This window comes from Pollachius pollachius (assembly GCF_949987615.1).
Source record: "Pollachius pollachius genome assembly, chromosome: 13".
Lineage (NCBI taxonomy): Eukaryota > Metazoa > Chordata > Actinopteri > Gadiformes > Gadidae > Pollachius > Pollachius pollachius.
The window spans coordinates 13,890,895-13,914,283 of record NC_136946.1 but is presented as its reverse complement, the minus strand read 5'-3'; the positions used below and the strand labels follow the sequence as shown (position 1 = coordinate 13,914,283).

At 41.1% G+C, this 23,389-nt stretch overlaps 3 protein-coding genes across 3 annotated transcripts in view; all 3 read right to left on the bottom strand.

Annotated features, from left to right (window-relative positions):
• Positions 1-1,021, bottom strand: part of LOC307084696 (homeobox protein Hox-A10a-like) — a gene marked incomplete at both ends in the record, with an annotated part of 2,070 nt that extends 1,049 nt beyond the window's left edge. Inside the window, one exon of the mRNA XM_079749169.1 lies at positions 157-1,021. Within this exon, the coding sequence (XP_079605295.1) occupies positions 157-1,021 (865 nt within the window). The remainder of the gene's footprint in view (positions 1-156) is intronic.
• Positions 1,022-6,372: 5,351 nt separating this feature from the next.
• On the bottom strand, positions 6,373-8,156 carry LOC307084713 (homeobox protein Hox-A11a-like; the record flags this gene model as incomplete). Its single annotated transcript, XM_079749191.1, is given in 4 exon segments — positions 6,373-6,605; positions 7,360-8,041; positions 8,044-8,099; positions 8,102-8,156. Coding segments are annotated over 4 exon segments (1,026 nt in total).
• A 9,469-nt stretch (positions 8,157-17,625) lies between these two features.
• hoxa13a (homeobox A13a) lies at positions 17,626-18,792 on the bottom strand (the record flags this gene model as incomplete). Its single annotated transcript, XM_079748848.1, has 2 exons — positions 18,064-18,792; positions 17,626-17,873 (listed from the first exon to the last, which is right to left on the bottom strand). Exons 1-2 carry the CDS (start codon positions 18,725-18,727, stop codon positions 17,626-17,628), a joined length of 912 nt encoding a protein of 303 aa, XP_079604974.1. The 5' UTR covers positions 18,728-18,792.
• Between the last annotated feature and the right edge of the window lie 4,597 nt (positions 18,793-23,389).

Genomic DNA, 23,389 nt, shown 5'->3' with positions numbered 1-23,389 from the left:
TTCACTGTACTGTATACATCTCTCTGCAGTACAGACAAATGTACATGTTACTATGATAAATCAACTTTGATTTGATTGATTTGTATTTGTATTTGAAATAGTCACCAAATCGCCACACATTACGACCTGGGCGGGTGTCACCTACAGCAGACCCACCTTTCCTGCCATTTGCAGCTCCCTCTTTTTCAAATCCTTCCGTCTCCTCTGCAGATGAATCTTCTGTATCCTCTTCTGAGCCTCGTCTCTGCTCCTCTCCTAAGGGTGCGGGGTGAGACTGCAGAGTAACGTTCCCAGATGAGACGGAGCCCTCAGTGGTTCTGCTTTCCTGCGTCGCGACTTGATCGGGAGATTTCGGGATTGTTGGTGTATGAAAACGAACAGGAGTAGGGGGGTGTATGCCAAAATGGGAATGGGAAGGGTTCGGCTGGGGGCCGTTGTAAATTTTATGAGAATGTGCGTGGATCTGAGACAAGCGGAAGTAGCCCGGCACGGGCACTGATCCGCCGTCACCGCCATCGGTAACCGTACACGATCCAGAAACTGAACCGACCGTACCTAACCTCGAATACGTGAGGTTTTCAGCAGTGGCCGCTTTAGAGCACTTCTGTGTCTCGTACAGGCAGTAGTTGCTCTCTTCCTTAATGTTTTGTGGGAAAGAGCACGGCGCGACCTGGGGACCGACCGTCTGTTCTTGGTCCATTCGACATGACCTTTGCGCGTCCATCCACATCTCCATGCCGGACATGTATGCGCCTGAGCCGGACACGACGTTATGGGAGCCGACCTCGCCCCGTTTGCCCATACCTGGGAAGTATCCATAGTTGTGAAGTCCGTACGGTAGTTCTGTGGCGGAGCTCTGGGGCACACACACCGCGCTTCCTGGATAGTGCCCCGCGCCGCCATCGGTTCGGCCGTTGATCAGGGAATCCACTAAAAACGCATTGCCTGGCGAACTCTCGGAACATGACATTATTGTAGTATATTTTGGCGACGGGAGAAGATAGCCCTTTCTGGCTGACATTTCTTGTGCAAAACATGCTGGATATGATTAGAGGTACCCCCATCTCCACCGGGCTGCCTGTAAAACCAATGGAAAGGCTGGAAGAGGGGAAGACCCTCCCCCTCCGACGCTACGTAGCAGCCGGGGCCGTGTCCACGGTGCGGCTGGAGTAGAGAAAAGAGACATACAGCAATCAGCACGTTACCTCGCTCCAATGCAGCCACCTTTAGCCCTTTCAATCAGGGTTTTTTGATTTCTATAAAGAAACACCGTCGAAATGATGCAGATAGACTGGTGCCCTCTATGCTCAAACAACGAAATAATCCCCAATGGCACCACGAGAGGCGGTTAACATGTCTGCAATGCAGCTCAAACGTCACCCAAAATCACAACAACGGAATACATTACTATATAAGTGCGCAGAAATACATTTTATGCCTCATTCGTGGATCAATAAAGGATTTGAGACAAACCCTGAATACTATTTTTCAAAGCCAAAAATGAAGGGCCAAAGTGGCTTTGTAGGACTACATTTTCTGCCTCCAAGATATAGCCTCAGTTAAAGGAACTAATAACACGTGTTATAAACAGCGGGTTTTAACTGACGGTATTTTGTCCATAATAGTATAAGGTTCACGATATGGTTGCTCACCTTATTGTTTACCTTATACAATAATGTTAACAATATGGTGGATTTAAAAAGTAACATTAACAATACAACATATACGTGTACTGTGGAATACACACACACGCCCGAAAGGACACGCACAAACGCAGACACACACACACACACACACACACACACACACACTCCCACACACACACACACACACACACACACACACACACACACACACACACACAAAAAAAAGTAATGCTATACAACACAGCTGCTCTATTGCGCATTATTCATGTAGTACGTTTGTAATTGTGAATGCAATTAAATGCATGATACGATGATTCTCCAAATGCAAAGGCCGTTATGGTACGCAATTGCCCTTCTTCAATGCATATAAAGCCTAACTATTTCATGAAAAAAAAGATTCAATCACACTCATTTGTTCATGCAAGTTGTTCCCAAATATTAATCGTCGTTGGTTGAAATTTGATAGGATTGTATCAACACAATAGCCACATTTCGCTGTAGGCAATTTTCGGGAAAAGCCTGTTGGCCTCAATGGGTCTTATGTTATACAAAATAGCTTAACATTTCTGCGATTTAAAAAAATGACAAAACATAGCAAAATAATTATCTACGAAATGTTGTACGAGGACGTCCCAAGCGACCACAACAGGGCAGATGTAAAGCTTGCACATATAAGTCACCGGTCCAATTTGGGGCAATAAGGGCAACAATAAAACTCTCCCTCCATTTTGTAATGTCCTTGGCCATGTGCACTCTAAAGCTCGCTCCAGGTTGAAGTTAATCCTAGCCAGCTTTGCCATTACCAGGCCCAGGTGGCTTTGAGGCTCCGGGGGTTGTTTGTAGCCCAGTGTCCTGGGAGAGCTCATTTGGCTTCGTTTTTTTCGGATCCTACTTTCCTGAGATCATCAACGACGATAATGTATTTGGCCTATCATATATTAAACGATGGATATTAAAAAAGGAAGAAAAAGCACACTTTCTCACACACACACACACACACACACACACACACACACACACACACACACACACACACATACACACACACACACACACTCACACACACACACACACACACACACACGCACACACACACACACACACACACACACACGTCAAACACACATACACACAGACACGTACTTAGATATATGTATTTATGCATACAAATCTGCCCTTCCACTCTTTGCATGGATTGGCGAAAGCAATGTACAGTTTAGAGTTGACATGTGTGTAGGTATATACATAAACCTTAAATATACAAATACAATTACTATAAGGGCTGCTATATATAGAATACTACGCTAATTATATAGGCATAAGGTATACATTATTATCTGCTCATGTATATGTGTTTTTGTATGCAAAATACCGTCCGTTGACACTTTACGCTTTGAGGCCTCCTTGTGAATACAATGATCCTACCATCGTAAACATATCCACCAAACTAAATGGACTAGAAGCCCAGACCACACGTACCCGATGGGAAAGGCGAGCTTCGATGGAAACTTCATCCATCAATTAAACGAACATGTGTCCTTTACGATGTTTTGGTTTACACACTTCGTGTTTCTTTATTAGCATTAAGGCCTATCTATCTTTTCGCTCAAGTTATTAATTGAGGCTATTAAATCTTAATTTCTACAGCTGTCCAGCTATTATTTCCTCAAAACAATTCACTCTGACCACGAGCTTTGATCCAGCCCAGAGAATCGTGGCCGAAGAGGCCGTGTGAGACGTATCATGTTCGTCCCGAGTGCTGTTATGAACAATAATGCGGCGTTTTATTACATCCAGCGGAAGTATTTATTTTTCACAAGAGACAAAGCGACCCGGTTCACTGACATTTGGATCAGGAATAGCAGCCCACAACTTGGACTGACACCAAATATCCTCCAAGTTCTCTCAATGACAGGAAGGAAGGGGGGGGGACGATCGCTCGACAGTGAGATAGCCATATACTATTTCAATTACATCCTACCCACACACGCAAGTCATAGGACTTATTAGTTTCCTAAGGAAATCGAACCTCGTTACAATTGATTATTTTAAAAATATGAACATTTGCAGAGATGGTAATAACAGCCATGTGATAACATTCCTGAAACAAAGATAATTAAACCAACCAATTTAGTTTAATTAAAAAAAACGAATCCCCTGAGGAATGATTCTGAATGGTCCAGAAATCCTGCAATAGAACATTCCCGAAAGAAGAAAAACGCCATCAGGCGTCGTCGGGTTGCAGGCTAAGGGATCGAAATTTACCCAGGTAGAACGAGCCTACACTCAATCATAAAAAGCCGAGCTCAGCAAAATGAATAGCACATGCAGCATGGAGGTTTGGCACAGATGTGTTACCTTATTAGGGCCCCCGGGAACGCTTTTACTTAGCCTACCGTACGGGCCTAGTTAGTAGCAGAAACAAATGCACACGTAGTCGGGTACTTAGTGTACCCCACGCACCACCAAAAACAATAATGATGGATTGGCAGCAGAAAAGAATGAGTGGAGGCCGACACCAGATTATGTTAACAAACGTTTACCAGTATCAACTCGATATTGTGGATAGTCTTACTGTGTGCGCGAAGACAAAAAGATCCTCGGCCGTGACATTGGTCCCATCAGCGCCACCCTGTGGTGAAGCCAAGCCAAGGCCTCGCGCCCAGTCGCTCCCCGTGTTGTTGTACTCTGAGCCGGAGGAACCCAGCGATGGGAACAACGCTGTCGAATGGCGAGAAGGCGCGAGGGCCAACATGCAGAGAGTTTTCCTATCTGTCCTCTCCCCTGTCGTCGCTCTCACCTCCCTGGTAACACAGTTAATAACCTTGGTTCTCAGACGGTTTATTGCACTGCACTCCAATTGTACAAATGCTCCAGACTTTCAGACAGCTTTTATGACCGCGTTGCTGCGGCAACGAGGAGGATGTCTCGTAATTAGGGACGGAATTCCTGCGCGCAGTAAAGGATGCGCAAAGCAAGGCCGGACTGTGGCAGAGCGAGGCAACCATAAACTTCAGCCTTTTTCCTCGCGTTTATTGCCCTTTCGACTGTCATATATGAACGCCAATGCACTGCGGCGAGCCCTCATAAACACAGTGATAGCAACAACAAATATGGCGTGGCTCGCTGAAGGAGAGTGTCGTTGAACCGTACACTAGCAGGGTGTGACAATGTAGGCTTCTTAAGCAGACCCACACAGCAATGCAACACAGGGCTATCTGAATTGATTCATAAGAAATATATGTTTTTAAGGCAGGAAACATAGGACACTATTGCTCAGTGTAATATATTACGCATGTATAATGTATTTGATGTAGTTTAGTACACACAGCTATAGAGTAGGCCTACACAGAGAGAGTCCTCTTGTCGTTGTGAGGTCCAGTTTGGTTTAGCATACAGGCCTATTTGATGTGCTAACAATGTCACAGGCATACATTTTTGTCTGTCAATTCAAAGCCTAATACACAAATAACCATTCATAAATGGTTGTACCATATTGTGCTTTGTTCTCTTATTGAAATATTGGATTGCCGTGAGCTTGACTTTTCAACGGATAGTCATGTGCGTGGGTACATTCTTTAACAGGAAAAGCAGTGATTCAGAAATACAAACCAAGACAAAATGTTCTGATAATCTTTTCATTTTTAATTTGGAAATATAATATAATACAGAATATTTTTGGCAAACCAAGAAATGCATCAACGCTCGTGCCCAGCCGTGCCACAATAGAAGGCTAAATGTATTTATTGTTCATAATTAGCCTACACTGGAAAACTCCAAATAATTATGAATTGACAAAAAAATGATATATATCTTGTAAATAGATATCTCGAAAGAATCAGGCAAATTGCTTTGCGTTGCTTGTGTACGTATGTAGGCGTATATCTCAGTGCAACTTGTTATCGCGTTTTCAATAGCGGATTATTCAATAACTTGAATGAATAAATATTAAATGATTATGGTGGTTTATGATATAGGCCAAGATAAAAACATACCTATTTGCCGCCAGACAGAAAATTATCGGATTGCTGTCTTTCTCAATAGGAACACGGAATAATAATAGCCTATCTTTTGGTGTATTTTTTACTTAGTTTGTCGTAGGCCTACTACTAAATTTAATAGTAAACAATTGGCTATAAAATAAATACAATTAAAAAAAAGAACACATACATTACATTTGCATCCGCTCAAACGCATTATTTGGTCACACCAAAGTCCGTCTAAATGATGTAAGTAATATATCATATATCATCATAAAGCCACAATATTAGGCCTACCACATTTCTGATTCAAAAACAGAACAAATAAAATAAACTTTTTGATTACAAAATACACAGAATCAGTCAATTTAGACTGGTAATTATGTCCACGTAAAGAGAAAACCAAAGAAACGAGACGTCTTCGTCGGAGATCCCAAGTCTCATGTCCACCCAGGCCTCTGTAAACTCTTATTGAGCCAGACTAAAATCCATATGAAGTCCATATTCAAGGTCTTAAGAGTGAGGTCAAAGTTTTGTAGTTTTTTTTACTCATATTCTTGAAATGTTTCAAACCAGGGGAGCATTACACCGTTGTCCTCGAACTTGAAATTAACCGTTGAGCAGTGGTTGCTGCTGCGGTCATTGTTGTACAAAATTTACTCTGCAAATTCACAGCTCGGATGCGGTCTGGAAACACGGACACTTCTGCAGCAGCCATGTCGGTAACTGCTCTAGGGCTTTACATCCTAAAGGAGAGGATTGGAAGTATAATATTGTAACCGGTCTCTGTTTAATTTCTTCTCCTTCATTCGACGATTCTGAAACCAAATCTTGACTTGTCGGTCGGTGAGGTTGAGCATCCGAGAGAGCTGCAGACGCTTCTCCTTGTTGATATACACACTGAAAAAGAATTCTCTCTCTAGTTCTCTGATTTGATATTTGGAATAAGGACACCTTTTCTTACGCGTCCGTTGTCCACCTAAAACGGGATAAAGAAGAGAGAGAGAAAGAGAGAGAGGGTATCGGTCACAACAAAGACACAAACACTACGACGCTAGGCTATAATATTACATGATATCATATATTGATATAATATATTATATTATATCATATCAACACTGATCTATTATTTACTAAACCTCATGCCATAGCATATGTAATATGTCATATGCAATTATTGACCAGTGGCTTGCTCCACTTCCCTTCCGGAGATTACACTTGAGCATTGACCTTATCGAGGAAGACCGGGGAAAGCTTGCACACAAACGAGTCCAATGCAAATTATTATTGAAGACGTTCCTATTAAAACTACAGTGTGAAGACAAATATTCAAAACACTCAACGCACAAAAGGTGAAACACAAAAGGTCGTCGTACTACCAAACCGAAAGCCTCACAGGCACCACCCTCATTCCATTCCAAGTCTTCCTTTAAAGCTAGGAAACCGTGAAACTGGTCCATTTATGATTCACCGTTGTGGACATTAGGACACCATGGAATCACATTCATATTTTTTTCAACTTTAGTGGCTAGAAAACACAGCACCCTGTTCAGTCACGGCCAATTTCAATTCCAAGCACGTGATCCCGCAGTTTATAACAAAGTTTTGTTGGGGGGAATCTACAGGCCCTCTATAAACCTTATATGCTTATAAAACCGCATATAAACATTTTAACAGGAGTGCGCTACTTTGCAAACTTTCTCTCATAACCGAGGCGCTGACTTAATACGTACTGCTGCTGCTCGATTTCTCCTCATTGTTGCCGGAAGATGACTCTGGGCTGCTGGTCTCCTCCCGAGGCTCCTTGCCCTCCGAGTCCCGACACGACGGCGCGCTGTCCTGCGCCGAGCCTGGCTGCTTGGTCGCCGCTTTGTCCCCAGAGCAGTCGTTCGTCGAGGGACTCTCGGTTGACGCGTTGCCGTATGCCGTCTCGAAAAACTGGTCGAACGCCTGGGGAAGCACGCCGTTTCGACCCACGTTACCGTAGAAGTTGGAGGCAGAGCCCGTGCCCGTGTGGTGGTGGTGGTGGTAGGCGGCAGCGGGGTTGTTTTTGGCGAACATGTCCCCCACCGCCGCCGACTGTGCAGACAGACAGTCTCTGTGCACCATATCCTCTGCAGTGGTGTAGCATTGGGGCAAATTTCCACGGTGAGCCCATTTAGCGGACGCGTCAATAGCAGCGTAGTCCCTGAACGTTACTTCTCGGACGGGCTGGACTTGCGGGAGGTTAGAGGAGTACGAGTATGTCATGGGGCGGGTAGACGGGGTCTGGGACAAAAACGAGGGCAGACCAGAAAAATCAGCCCCCGCCGACACGTAGTAGGTGCAACTAGGCAAATACATGTTCGATCCGACGGGGACCCTCTCGTCAAAATCCATCATTCCTTTACGCCACTGCTCTATCTGCGGTTCGTCTCTTTAGCCGCCTTTAACATGGCTCTGTATCGTCGTGGCTCGTGCCTCTTTGAAGCAGGTTCGCGAGGCTGAAATTTTGAGACGTAGGCTGACGTGGAGAGCCATCTCCATCCATTCCAGGGAGGCGTAGGTCACGTGACCAACGACAGAAATTGACAGCTTTTCAGTGTGTGTGTGTGTGTGTGTGTGTGTGTGTGTGTGTGTGTGTGTGTGTGTGTGTGTGTGTGCGCGCGCGCTGGGGGGGTGTATGTGTGCACGCGTGCGTATGTGTGTGTGTTTGTGTGTGCACGTGTGTACGTCTGTACGCGGGTACGTGTGTGTATGTGTGTGTCTGTTTAACACAGTAAGTATGAAGCATAGCCCTGCTGCTTCCTGAAGCCTGACATTATTTTATTGCTACGATGGTCTAAAATTAATCCCTTAATATAAATTGGATTAACTATAAATTGATCGTTGTTCAAATAACAACACATCCAGCCGAAAGGCGAAAAACAACCTTTGCTTCGTTCAATGTCATTACTAGACCGATTGCTGAAGTGCTAGTAGTGATAGCTTTAAGTTCTCAATTACATGTAGATTGTGTTGCTCCAACATAGAACCTAATATATCCTATTATGTTATTTGCATAATTAATTGTGATTCAAGACATTCTCTCAGCCTTAATTTTCCTATTTTAAATTAACTAACATCTACTGATGTATGTTATTTATGTAAATATTAGTTATACGCAAATATGAATTCTTTACGCACGCATTGCGCATATCGTTGCGCATATTCATTCAGTTTACTGGATTTGGTTCAGGGTCATGTTCATTTGACTGTTGATTTTCGGCGTTACTACACTCAACGTGGCGTTATTTGCGTATAGGTCTACATATCATTGTAAAGATTAGCAAACACATTTAAAACCAAACAAACAAAGAACACCAAAAATAAACACAAAATGGACAAAAACAAACCAAAATCAACAACGTCAACTAAGGAAAGTTTTGAAGGTTGCGTTACAGTTTGAACAACCCATAAATATACTAGCCTTTAGGCCTTTATTTGTTTTTAAAAGCGCATAAATAATAAATAGTGACGCGGGGTTGGGTAACAAAGCATAGCTTGAAATGCGGCCAATTGGACTGAGGACCAAATAATAGCCTACAGACACACGTGCACACACACACACACACACACACACACACACACACACACACACACACACACACACACACACACACACACACACACACACACACACACACACACACAGAACCAATAACAAATGTGGTTTATTCGATCAACGTGCGCCATTGCTGAAGTTAGGGTAAGTACTGCAGCACTCTTTCTAGTTTTTTCAGGCTAAAATGTTACAGCCGTGAGATAAGAATTCTTAGTTCTTGGTGTTCATTTAGTAGTTTTGATATCCACCTATTTTAAAATAACAACATAGCTCATAATTCAATTATATGTGATATATACTGTTCATCTAACCATTCCAGTGCAGGCTGTTATTTAAAAAAGGAAGAAATGTCAATTTTTCTTTCAATTTCCTATAGAGTAATTCATTTTATAGGGAAGATCTACTTGGCAATTATCTTAGATATTCTGCAATGCATATATTTTTTGCATGTGTAGCAGTAGAATAGATTCAACTTTCGATGATATGCTTAAAAAAATATCCAGGCGTTAACAGCAAATTTAAGAATCGGATAATCTGTCACACAGCGCACTCATTGGTTTCTGTTCTTAACACTTCAAAGAGGCCACCATGGAACTAGCTTTGGAGAGAGCTGCAACTTGACTCTAATGTGTTGTGAATGGGAGCTCTGAGCTCGGATTAGGAGAGCTAGGACTCCCCCATGGCCCTACCGCAGTCAAATCCAAGCGACATAAACACACGGATCCAAATCAAGGCTCACGGCTAACGTGTAACAGAATCTCAAACTATCACGTTCACTAGAACCCTGATAGTACTAACTAACACCGCTACGACAATGTGAAACAGACTAACCCCATGCACGGTTCATGCTCATAGGTCATGTCCATGGGGGACTTTTATTTGAAGTATTTGTATTGACACAAACAACTCCACGGTGTTTGGGAACACACGCTCCGCCTCTCCCGGGCAATCCAGACCAATTCTATGACTTGTGTTTAGCTTTTCCGCTGCAATTGAGCACAGGATGACCAGGGAAAGCGAAGCCAGTGCTGCACAGACTTGTGTTTTTTATAGCTCCTATAGTATTCTACTGCTCCCCTTTTCCTCCCCGGCCAGACACCACACAACTGGCCATGCGTGATAGAAAGTCCCACCTAACCGGACTGAGAGACATTCACACACAGCTCCCACATGCTACAACTACACAGGAGCTACCAGGTAGGCATCGCATATACGTGATGTTTGTATAACTACGGGTAGAACATCGTCCAAACGTTTTTTGTTTATATTTCTGGATAATTAGAAAAAATATATTGTTTGATTTGGTATTTGTTGTCACTGTATGCAGTTACCAAGTTGGCTAACTAGAACAATGTTGTTACCCATTCCTTGTGAAATAAATGAATGTGACGAGAACAAGCAAATGTGGGCAAGGCATATCGGCTATATGTAAAACGTCAACTTCTCTCGTTGACATGCGCACGAGGGCAATCGTGTAGATTCAAGTATTAAGCCTGTGATCAGTGAATATGTAGTTTTTAATTAGGCAAGAATAGGATTTGTTGCTTGGACGCATTCAAAGCCAAACCTTTGTCTGCGCGGTCGACTTCAAGTTCGGGGGAGGGAGAGGCCCGCTGCCCAGCCGCAGAGTCCTATACAAGACTTTGACACCATTTAAGGGCACACACCCCGGATGAAGGCTCCTGATTGCTTTTACATTTGGCTTGCATGCCGGAGTTTTCCAAAGGGAACAAATACATATATATATATATATATATATATATATATATATATATATATATATATATATATATATATATATATATATATATATATATATATATGTATGAAGAGACTTCAATGTCGAATAATGTAATGAACTTTGCATGGATCTATAAAGCAGACCTATCCATTTGTATCATATGGAGAGGGTAAGCTCATGCCTACATATTGCTTTAAGGCAATTGCATACATGGAATCACGTCAACAAATGCTGCTCATTCTTTTGAACGCTAAAACGTACAAAAAAGTGAGTATTTAATTTAAATTAATTGCAAAACTAATGTATTCTTTGGTCAATCTATCTAAACACAATTAGACACGTTTAGATCAGGTTTTAAATGCGTAGAACGCATCCAAAACCTCCCTTTAACATCGATGTTCGCAACACGAATACAACCCCATTCCCGACAGCTTCTACCTTTGTACCATAAAACGCTGTTAGACAACAAGACAACAATTACGTCTAGGGTGCTTCTGTAGCACAGTTTCACGCTGTCAGCGACGTAAGACAATAAAGTAAGGCTAAATTGCCACACTTGGGATTTTTCAAAGAATGCTGTAGTTTGAAAGAAATGGAAAGCCTCCGGCCTCATTCATTTGTCGGCACTAAGTCCACTGCATGTTATAGGCCTATATCTACTACCGTCGGATAATTGTAACATGTAAAATGGCTTTGGAAAAGCCAAACATTATAGTGTGACGGCCAAATGAGATAAGCCAAACACACTTTATAGAAGGCTGCTCTTATACTGAATAAGAAGGTCCAAGGCAAGTGAAAGTAGCCTTATGTGATGGAAATCCTTAAAAGGTATGTTCACAGCTAGAATGGTTTTCATAGCTGTGGTTTTCATTCATATGAGCTCAAACTTGCCATGTTGTTAATCCAAAACATCCAGAAGTTGTCTCAGACGGATTGCTTTGGACAGTATTTCTTCCTGTAAATCAAAGGGATCCGTTTGTAACACCGCCTGATAGAACATATTGTGATTCGACCATGTTGAACTTGAATGTAATCGGGTGAATTAGACAGTCCTGTTTTCGATGTAGGTAACAGTGGGCTGATGCGTCTTACAAAAGAGGTAGAACAAAATCAGTTCTAACACAGACTTTATTTTGCATTCGTCTCAATGCATCTGGAATAAGTTAATATCAACAATGACTTAAAAAATTCCATTTATCCACAGGTGACGCAAAAGCGGGTCCAAGGCAAGGGGCGAAGAGAAGAGACTTGACCACCCAGGAAAGGACGCTGCAGCGCCGGAGAGTCACCTCAACTCCACGGTCAAAGGGAGGGACAATCGTCTAATCGACATTGGAAAAGAAAATTTCAAATTTGGACTTTATTCAACTTCATATTAAGACACATAGTGTTAATTGATTTGTATTGGGAGCTTACAAAACCCTCATTTTTAAAAATGCGATTGAGGACGGAAGAGGAGAAAGAATCCTCTGGAATTTCATGCAACATCTTCAACACTTTATATCCAATTTCTATGGAAATACATACTAAATATGCATTTAAATCTTTGAATATATATAAGTGTTGTTTAAATTGTCTGAAACAATTAAGTAACTCGGGGAACAAATAGGCCTAAGCACTATATTACGCGCCTCCTCCGTTTCGGATATGCGCACGTTTAGTCTTCTGGTTCATTCTTGGAGTAAGATATTTTTAATATATTCGACTAATGGTTGTATCAACGAGCAGAATGTTATTTGTAACTTTTCTGGTCTTGGTTGCTGGCTTATGTTAAAGGATATTAATTGGGGGAGGACTTCAGACGCTTCCGTGATTACAAATGTGTCGTACCAGACCAGTCCCAAACAAAAGATGTAAACGAGACCAAGTCCACAATGCTAGACTGCTTCTTTTTTTTCTTTTTTTTTTGCATCGTAGCCTCATATAGCCTCAAATTAAGGACATAGATGAGACAGGTTCAACATCAGGGAGAATTTCAATAATTAATCCACATATAAGACTACCAAATTGAAATGCAAATACACGCGGAGGGCTAAAAATATCGCCTTAGTCTTTTAAGAGTGCAAAATACATTCGACAATGACTAGACGGGACGAGACGGCTTACAGATCCATGCCATGTATTATTAACGGTCTGAGATAGACCCATATGCAACCTAATACAGTAGAAAGGATGTACAATGACGTAGCAAACGCACAAATGTTAATATAAATGTTCCAAACTAGACGGCAATTAAGGTAATATAGGCACTTGCAACTTCTACAAACAGAAGATTGGATTTGACCAAGAAATATGGCTAATGGCTTTTGGAGATGGAATTAGGAGCAAGCAAACTGCCTTTTTTCTAACATTTGAAAAGTAGTCTCTTCAGGAGCTAACATTCAAACCTCGTTTGCCGTCCAGAGCTGCTGCAGAATTAGAGCTACATATTGTATAGTTTGCAAAGTTAGTTTCGTCTGTTGGACTTGTAGTTTAAATAAATTAGATTTGGGCCATCACTAACGAGCAGAGCAATTTCAATGTACGAATATGTTTATTGTAGCGGCCTATAGGATTGATTTAGTCACCATTCATTTAGATAGTAATATTTTGTTTACACAAAATGGTAGGCTACTGTATTGGAAAAATTAATGGACTGTAAAGCATTCCTGGTTTGCTTTAAACTGCAAAGAGAAAGGAAACAATGGCGTTGTTCATTTGGCGGATGGCCGTCTAGGTTGGCCTGCTACACGATTACGTTTTAGACCAACTCCTAGTGTCATGGGTTGGGCGGCCGCCGTTATTACGCAAGGTGGGTAGGTATCCAGAACACACCATTAATACCAGATTATATCATGTGTTCGCATTGGGTCTCCTTGGGTCCTTATCACATTCTAACTCATGTTTTCTTACTTTCTTACAGAATGCTTGTGAGCGCAAACACGTGATAATAAAACCATAGATTGACAAATGAAAAACACATGAAAATATTTTCTTTCTGCCAGCGTTCCACTACATTTGTAAACATCAACAAAAAAAGGCGAGAAACAGTGTAACCTGTAAAACAAAATTATGGTATCTAGTAAATTTGAGAGCTATAATTTCAGCATGATATACGATTTAAAATAATCTAATATGAGATATAAGTGATAGTATACCCAGATCGAAATAGCGGCCGAAAACTAGACAATAATATCGCTCTTGCACAAAGTGATGTACTGCGTTAAATTGCCTTAAGGTGGCAGCAGAGCTCACGTTGTTGCCGAGAATCAAGTTCAACATCCTGTTTGACACAGGCCCAATTCTGAAAAAAAACGCATAGCTGGGCAAAGAGTGTCTGGTGGGCGGGGATAGGGCTGTCCATCAAACTTGGAATGAAGGCGGGAGTTAACGGTTGTTTTGCTTCGCCACCAGCCAATGGGTGGCTACTCTGCTTATTCACATAGCCAACCAGCTTCGAGTCTTTTCAACTCGTGAGGATAAACCCAGTCCCCTTTCCAGCTTTTATTTATTTCATGGTACAGGAAGTAACACTTTCCAGTCTTGCCCTTTAATACACCCGAAGCTGCCTAGGGTTATTTTGTAACACCTGCGCGCGCCGCTTTGCCTACGTATGGCCAGGGGCCGTTTGCGGTGGCTCAGATTTCGCGTGTTTGTGGTTGAAATGTGATCGTCAAACATGTCTACCCCAAACCTGCAGTTCAATCATGAATTAGTCCAACACTCCTTTTTATTCTCCCAATGACATATAGCTGCCGCTTCTTCGCTTACATGGGCTTCAATAAATCACTAAAGTAAGCTATGGCTATTCATAAATAGACCAAAATCAACCGTCCCATCTAGAGTCACGCTTAAGAATCTAGTTCTCTTAGTATATATAAGAGTATGTAGGCCTTTATATTTTGTATACTGGTGGTGTCCGTTTTGGTGTCAAAGTAAAAGATAGGCCTACCTGTAATATCACCTGCATCACCTATATTGTATATTCAATATTTTAATTGTATTTTATTTCTTTTTTTTTCTTTTTTGATATCGTCCGAAACAACAACCCTGTGTTTAGTTTCTGTGAAGTTGTATCTACAAGAATAGCTGAAAACACACTAACAGGTTTCTTCCCATATAGGTGAAGCAATCTTGCATATATATAAATAAGTACCCTATACTTAGAATACAGAACGACATTCATGTTGCGACGGCAAACTTAAGCATTGTCCCATAATTGTATAATGTGTGATCCAATAATATAGAGTGAATACCCGCAGTCTAACGAATGAAATGCAGAGGTGACTCTTTGGAAAAGTGGATACAAATATATTTCTAACGCGAATAGGGTCAGTTACACATAACGCGTCAACTACATTCATGAAATGTATTCAGTTATACATGTTAGATCAAATAAAACATCTCTGCACCTCTACAGTTTTCTCATACGCTTATTATTATGCGACCGTGTCTGTTCATACAGGTCTATAGTAGGCCTGGTATAGTATAAGTTGTAGCATATCATTTATAATGAAGAGAAGAAGGCCTATGCGTTATCCCGTAATTATATAACAGGATTATACATTTGATAATAAACATTTATAATAAATATCTTCCCTTGGTCCTATATCTCTATATGTCTATATCTATATCTATCTGAATTTATACAGATGTATATATCGATAAATATCTATCTATCTATATATATATATATATATAGATATTAATATAGTTATTGATATATAGATATAATATAGATAGATATAGGTGTAGATATCGTGTAGTCCCCTGTTGCTCTGAACTGAATAGCGTTTTTTCTTCTTGGATGAAAGGGGTATATTTTAAATAATCCCAAAAAAATGTAATGAATTGTATCGTTATATAATAAAAACAATAACGTATGTCACAAAGTGTTTAATACTCGTCTTTCTAAATTCTGATATGTTAGGCCTAGTTCCGAAATCTGCGGCGATACGTCGAAAAACCCGACAGTCTTTTGAACGCAAACTGAACCCTGCTGCAGCCTACATGAACAGATATATTTTATTCGTTCTGGGTTTTCTATTTCATACGTCGAATAGGCTTACCTGTTTATAAGTCTCATACATTCGACCAGGACAATAGTCCACAACTTTTAGGGTTTAGGGTTTAGGATACCGTGGCCTGTAGACCTATAAAGGTTAACCTCGACACGTCGGCTATGTTGAGAGTCCAGTATTAGGAAGTAGGCCTACTCTAAAACACTTCCCAAACGGTATGATTGTCTTTACCGAACAGTCCTTAAATGAACATTTCCAAAGTCGTCGTCAATGTTGTTTTACACAAATCGTTGCGTGTTTGCGGCGTTTTAACCTCTCAACACCGAGAAAACGCATACCATAGGACACACTAGTTGTATTCTGTGTGGTGTCACCATAGCCAAGAGTATATTATTATATAGAATATTATATAGAAGCAATATAAATGAGATTTGTACTCATCATTGTCATTGGTAGTTGTTATATCAAGGTACGTTTACTGGAATTCAATAAAAAAGAAAGAAATTCATTGACACACAATACTCCTGATTAGCCGCTGGGTGGCGGTAGAAGCTCACACATCTCTAGCTGTACAGCTCTACAGCTCTTTACACTGTGATCTCTGTAGGTGTAAAGCAAAGCTAATTGATTGCTCAACAGGTCGATGATACTACATTTAAAAACATAATTGTGTACAGAGATTGTGTAGGTCAATTAACTGGCCTATTGTTAGAACACAACAATTTGAAACAGCCAAAGACCGACCTAATGACAAAGAAATACCGCGGATTTTGGAAGTTTGACAACAGTGAAATAATTGGCCTGCATTAATAAATATAAATGCTTCGCGAGATAACCTAAAAATCCAATCATAGTGTAGCCTAATAGCTTTATAATTCACTGTCCATATTTTATTTGGATGGACAACACAGAAATATTTAACACACAAAGATAGTAACCATGCCGAAATTTACGTTATATACATACATGAATAGGCACACATTATAAAAGCAATAATTAATATGAAGACATATTCCGGACGATTATCTATGCATTATAATAAGAATTGCACCATATATTGAATATGAACGGAAGCATGGGTCCATTTGAAAAATAAATCTTGAAAGTAAAGCGTGTGGCTTGTTTGGAGAGGCGTTGGACGCTATTATTAGTCAAATGTACCAAAAGTCCAAATGCTTTATGTAATCCGGGGAACCTCCGTATTTAACACTCTCGTTAAACTTGGAAAAGAAAAATCTCAATGGCATAGGACAGCCTTCATGAGGTCTGATTTCCTGAGCTCAGAGAGAAATGTCACATATATTTTTCCACATGCGGACTCAGTCAAACATATTTTACAATACGAAGGAAAAGAGAGAACCGAGCATTATAGAAGGAAATTGTGTTCCAAAAACTTCTGGTGAATCACGTGCATCAAACAAATAATCGAAAAAAGTTATCCCTCCCAATCCATAAATCCAGAATTGTGGACTGTTTCATTGTGCGTGTGCGTGTGTGTGTGTGTGTGTGTGTGTGTGTGTGTGTGTGTGTGTGTGTGTGTGTGTGTGTGTGTGTGTATGTGTGTGTGAGTGTGTGTGTGTGAGAGAGAGGGAGTTTGCGCGCACGCGTGCGCGCCCGTGCGTATGTATTAATTTCCAATGGACAGGCCTATATTCCGCCAAAAAGAAAAAAATATCTAGCTGATTATTTTCACTTTGTTGACCACTTTCTTTTCCTTCACACGTCGGTTCTGAAACCATATTGTAACCTGTCTCTCGGAGAGATTAGTCTGAGCCGATATCCTTCTCCGCTTATCCTTGGTGATAAATTTATTGGCGGCGTACTCTCGCTCCAGTTCCTTCAGTTGCACCTTGGTGTATGGCACGCGCTTCTTCCGTCCACGTCGGTATGAGCCCGCGTCCCCCGCTGCGTGGGACACCGCGTCTGTACGGTGAACGAAAAGCAGACACAGACACCTTAAGAAAAACTAGACCAACGCTCGTCATGCAGCTGTGCACTTTTGAAGATTCTGATCAACATTATACGTATTTTTCCCCCCAACCTCCCAAAAAAAAAGAATACTCAATCAAATCAAACATAAGCAGTCGTGCTATGTTTTAGTGTTGAATCTTACCTGGTATAGAGGATTTCCAGATATGCCCTGCCTGTGGCTGCTCTTTGGCGCAGTACACTTGGCTATTCCAACCGTTCGCGGTGAGAGTCCACGGCTGGTAGCTATCCATGGGCAACAGGGTCTCGTGTCTGGCCTCCGACGGCGCACTGATAGTGGGCACCACGGGCACATCCAGATAGCTCGGAACAGGTTGGTACGGACCAGAAGGATACGTGGGATAGAAAGCGAATTCCTTTGCCCGAGACGTGTAGTCGTCAGTCGCAGACGCGGAGGAGTCCATGTATTTATCCCCATACGCAGAGGGGGGTTGCGAACCGCACGACTTCATGCTGCTGTGATGGGACATTCTGCACGGATAGTAGCTGCTGCCAAAGTATCCATAGGGCAGCGAGGCGCTGGAAGAGCTCTGGGCCGCCGAGCACGGGCTGCACTGCTTCACTGGCTCCCCCATACCAGAGGCGGGCACGTCGCTGGACAAGTATGTGGTGCTGGGTGCCAGGGACGGGGGATGCGCCATCAGATTTCTGCACTGGTTCGCCGCAAAGTTGCCACCAGCAAAGCCCTCCATGTTCTTACTCACTTCATCGGAGCCGTCGCCGTTGTCGTAGAGGAACATCACCGACGGGTCGATCCAGCGCGGACGGAGAAGCAGTGACGTTGTCATAGCACGACATCCAACATTGAAGGGTACTGGCTCTTTTTAAAAAAGCCCAGAGACTGAGGAAAAGGAGATACTGATTCGGGGGAGAGTAAATGACTCTGACGCGCACGAGAGCACGAAAGGTTGCGCCGTCATTGGCCAGGAGTTCGCCACGTGACCTGGCTATGCAAAGCGCACGATAAACATCTACCAGCGCAGATAATTAAATGAAAATGTTGGGCTGTGTGTTGGGTTACTGTACCGATAATGGCACTTTGCATTGGCAAGGAAGAATCCATTCATTGAGATAATCCCAGGCAAATTAAATACAAATTGGGCGATGATTGTGTGATAAGGTAAAGAAATAATTAAACCCTCAAAAATAAGGAATAAATGTTGTGTTTTGGCTTTTGTTTTGAATCGATCGGAGACTCATTCTTGGTAGATTCGAAAGATATTTAAACGTGAAATAAATACATATTACGACATGGATCTATCTGAATGTGAAATATTGCCACATGGATTCTTTACGTAGCCTATACAACAATTTGTCCGTGCCATGTTATACTTTAGCTGCATGCAAAAAGGTACGTGTTACTATGCATTTAATTCCTAAAACGTATATCTATATCTATATGTATAAATTATGCACACTCAATACCAACTACGTATATCAATGATATACGATTACAATTACAATATTATATTACTAACAACAAAATAGAAAGCAGGAACTGAAAATATATATTTTGCTTATATGCCTGTGAAGCCTTAGTGGCACTGCGGCTATGTGTGCAAGCATGTACAATTGAATATGACGATGAGCTCATATACACAGTATGTGTGTCCATAATTAAAAGTATATACGCGGGCTCAAAAAAAAGGGGCATGAACAAAAAATATATATATAAACAAACGAGGCTACAGGCCTAACATCGCGCTATAGTCAGTTTGGTCAATATCACAACCTTCGCACGTCATTTGGATGTATAAAACAAGGTTTTTGGTTGTAGGTATTTTTGCATACGCGGTTGTCACGGCTGGAGGCCAAGGTCAAGTTGAAAGTTTCTGTCTAGCCGACATGCTTGTTGGGGCTATTCAGTCCTGGAGGAACGTCTGAGCTTTTGAAAAGAGCGGAAGGAGGGTGAGAATTCCTGTTTGAATAAAAGCTTTCGAGGACATTAACTTTAACTATCATTTTTGTTCTAACGTTTAGAGCTTAGGGCTACACTACATGGCCGGCTTTAGATGTAGCTTGACTTGTGTGTAAGCTTCCATTTAGGGTTCGAAACATAACAAGAATGTCTTCGTTTGTGTGTGTTTGTAGGAGTTTCGTCGGATACGTGTGAAAATGATGTATTCTCTGAAAAGAAGGCACAATATAGACGTGTCGTTGTGTGGGTGTCTGGTCTGCTTTTACGTGTTTACGACCAGTGGCACTCTGACTATACTGTCTAAGGCGACTCAACATTTAGTTGGAGTTGCTCTCACTCAAGTTTTGACCCAAATGTCCACACATAAAACGAGTTTTGGTATGGCTAGATTAGTGAAAATAAATTTAAAAAAAAGGCTGTTATACAGTTAAGATCTCATACATCTTCGACTGAATCCTTTAGTTTTTCACATATCTATCTACTGATCACAGTAAACCCAGTGCGTAAATAATCAACCGACGACCAGTAACGGTAACGTTATATTGGCATAATCCAAAATATCCTACAGCACGTAGGTCTACGGCGGGGTGGAAATAGAACAATGATAAATTGTAAAAATGTAAAAATTCTATATATGCCTTACATTAAGAATATATAGGCCTATAAGGATTCCTGTCTTTATATTTTAAATTGCAATGTATGCATTAACAATCATTAAAGCCCCATTGGCAACAACTAGAAAACAAAAGGAGTAGGCCTATTCGTCAACTCTAGACTGCCTGCACAATCATCTTCCATTAGGAAACGTTCGTTTGTTATTCTAGAACAGAAACGAATACAGATAAGCTATCCATTCTCTAATTTTCAGGATTCTATATGAAGCCAATTAAATAAACCTCATTTAGCAAAGGTGGTATGCCGATAGGCTAGTGCGTAGATGCGAAATTGGTTATGTAAGTTCGAAATAAGGGTTATTTAAAAATGGTTGATTAGAAGTAGGCCTATATGTATTGCATAATGCTGATATACATAGGACTACGCTATTTCAAATGTGAAATATCCAAATGCTTCACCTATTGCTGAAAAGCATGAGCCTGCACGACCATCATCAGAATCATCGTCCTGATATTGTTGAACTAAATAATTCCAAATCGTTTTGGCTTAAGTAGGTCAAATTATAGTTGGTGCAAGTTGGCGGCAAGTGATGGGCCTTCATTCTGTAAAGCACCTATTTGTACGATAGTATTTTCTTTATTTAGGATAAATAACATAATTTGGTCTGATATGCAATAGGCCTGCACTATAATAATATTGAATCAAATCAGTTTTCGCTCTATACGTCTCCTTATCCTATCCATGGAAGTAGGCTATACGCCTATACGTCTATATATACGCTTTAAGAAATGTTCTTTCAGTGAAAACATACAGCCTACGATCAGGCCTGATCGCACTTCATCTTGATGATCCGAGCATCGTAGTTTTTCTCTCCATCCACAACCCAGACAAAGTTGGTTTGACTGAACTCAGACGGTTGTGTGGAGAACCCCCGGATCTCAGGTCCGAGCCTGGGGATCACAACAAAAGATGGTCGTCACCATGGCGGCGCAAAGCGCAGATGTGTTTTTTTCAAGGCCAGCGGTCAAACCAGGCTTATACAACAACAGCAGCAAGGACAAGACAGAGCACTACAGAGAACTATACGCCCATGCCCCGACCCTCAGCTATAGCTGAGGGTCGGGGCATGGGCGTATAGTTCTCTGCCCTACCTGCTAGATCGTCAAACACATGCCCTGTGTTGAGGCAGTGGATGGGAATGGGAACATAATTGTTCGGCCCTATTATCAAAAAAGCTCTTTGAGGTCTATAATAATACTATACATTTTCATATAACCAGCATGTCTTTATAGTTGACACTTTGAAACAATGGGCTGTAGGCCACTGTCATTCACGGTTTAGCTGTTTTGTTTGTTTGTTTCTTAGAAATTGCATAGCCCCTATTAGTTGTGTGTATGTAAATATATATATAACCTATATATATAACCTAATATATATATATATATATATATATTAGGCCTAATATATGTCATTCGGCTAGGTAAATAGAAGGTTGTTATATAATAAAGAGAAATAAGTGTGTTTTGGATCCAAATAAATCAGGCGGTGAGATAAAAGTTGTTTTTCTCTTTCTATGTCGTCATGGAAGTTTCGGTAATATGTTTATGGTGTACAGTCTACACAATGGGAGGAAGTACAACGCAATATGAAAGGAACAACTTTCACACGCCAGGGTCCAGTCAGTGAGCTATCGGTCAAAGATACCAACACGACGTTCTTTAATGGCCTTCACTCTGCACGGATCTTCACAACGGCTGATAGATAAAAACATATAGGCCTACAAACTAAAACTAAAAGTGCTGATTATATCTAAAGGTAGAATTAAAATAGGCTACATCGAAAGAATCATGCACTGTTCTATAAAAGACTTGTTTTGCATGTGACGGGTATGGATAAGTAATTGTCACATTGAGCCCATTTTGATTGCAATTCAAATCAAGCTTATGCTGTATAATTTGTTCAAATCGGCAATGCTGGTTTCAATATGATAGCACGAGGCGAGCGCTCCTGATCAGTTCACAGAGCTCACGTGGATAAAGCGTACAGGCCTAGAGGCCGATCATCAACTTGAATTAAGCTGCACGACTTTAATTTAGGCCTGAATCCTACCTGGCACTTATTGAGCTTACGCTGTGATTCCATAAACGAACACGGTTTAGCTGGGAATCCAGAATCCTAATCACTTTTTTTTTGCATAAAGACTTACAAATGTGGGGAAGAATATAGGCTTTCAATCATAGGGTAAGACAAATGAATAACATAATAACCATCGTATTTTCAACCGAACAAGAAAAGTAAAAGCAAGCAAAGCCAAAGCCACCTGTAAAGGACGAAACATATTCTAATAAATACATTTAGGCGCAGGCCAATAATTATTAGGCTACGTAGTCATAATGTTATTAAATAGTCTAGTATGCTATATTTGCGCTTTGATCCACTTCACATTGAGACCATCTCTAAACGACCCCTACGGCCAGGAATGACCAATGACCAAAGGTAAATACATTTCGCATAACCTCCGAGTCTTAAGGCCTTCTCCTGTGCCATGAAGGTAGGTTAGTACAACCGCAACGAAAATTGAGCCCCCATTTAGTTGGAATAGTTCCAGATTAAAAGCCTTTATTATAGTTTAACTTTAAGTTGAACGAGTCAATAGTCAAAACATATCTGCTAGACTTTGCTGTTATGCATAAAAAAAGACAGTTGGCGTACAGGTAAGGACTACAATTATACAGCCTATGTATTATACACGATAATATATTGTATGGTGCGGATGGTTTATGGATTATGCATTTTATTGGATAGCAAACGATATGTCTTGGTTATACAATGGGCATTGATGGGCCTGCCGAGCTGAACCCTGTGGAATAGTTAGTGTATAGGCCTGTAGCCTATAGCTTCGAATCACTAGCTATTA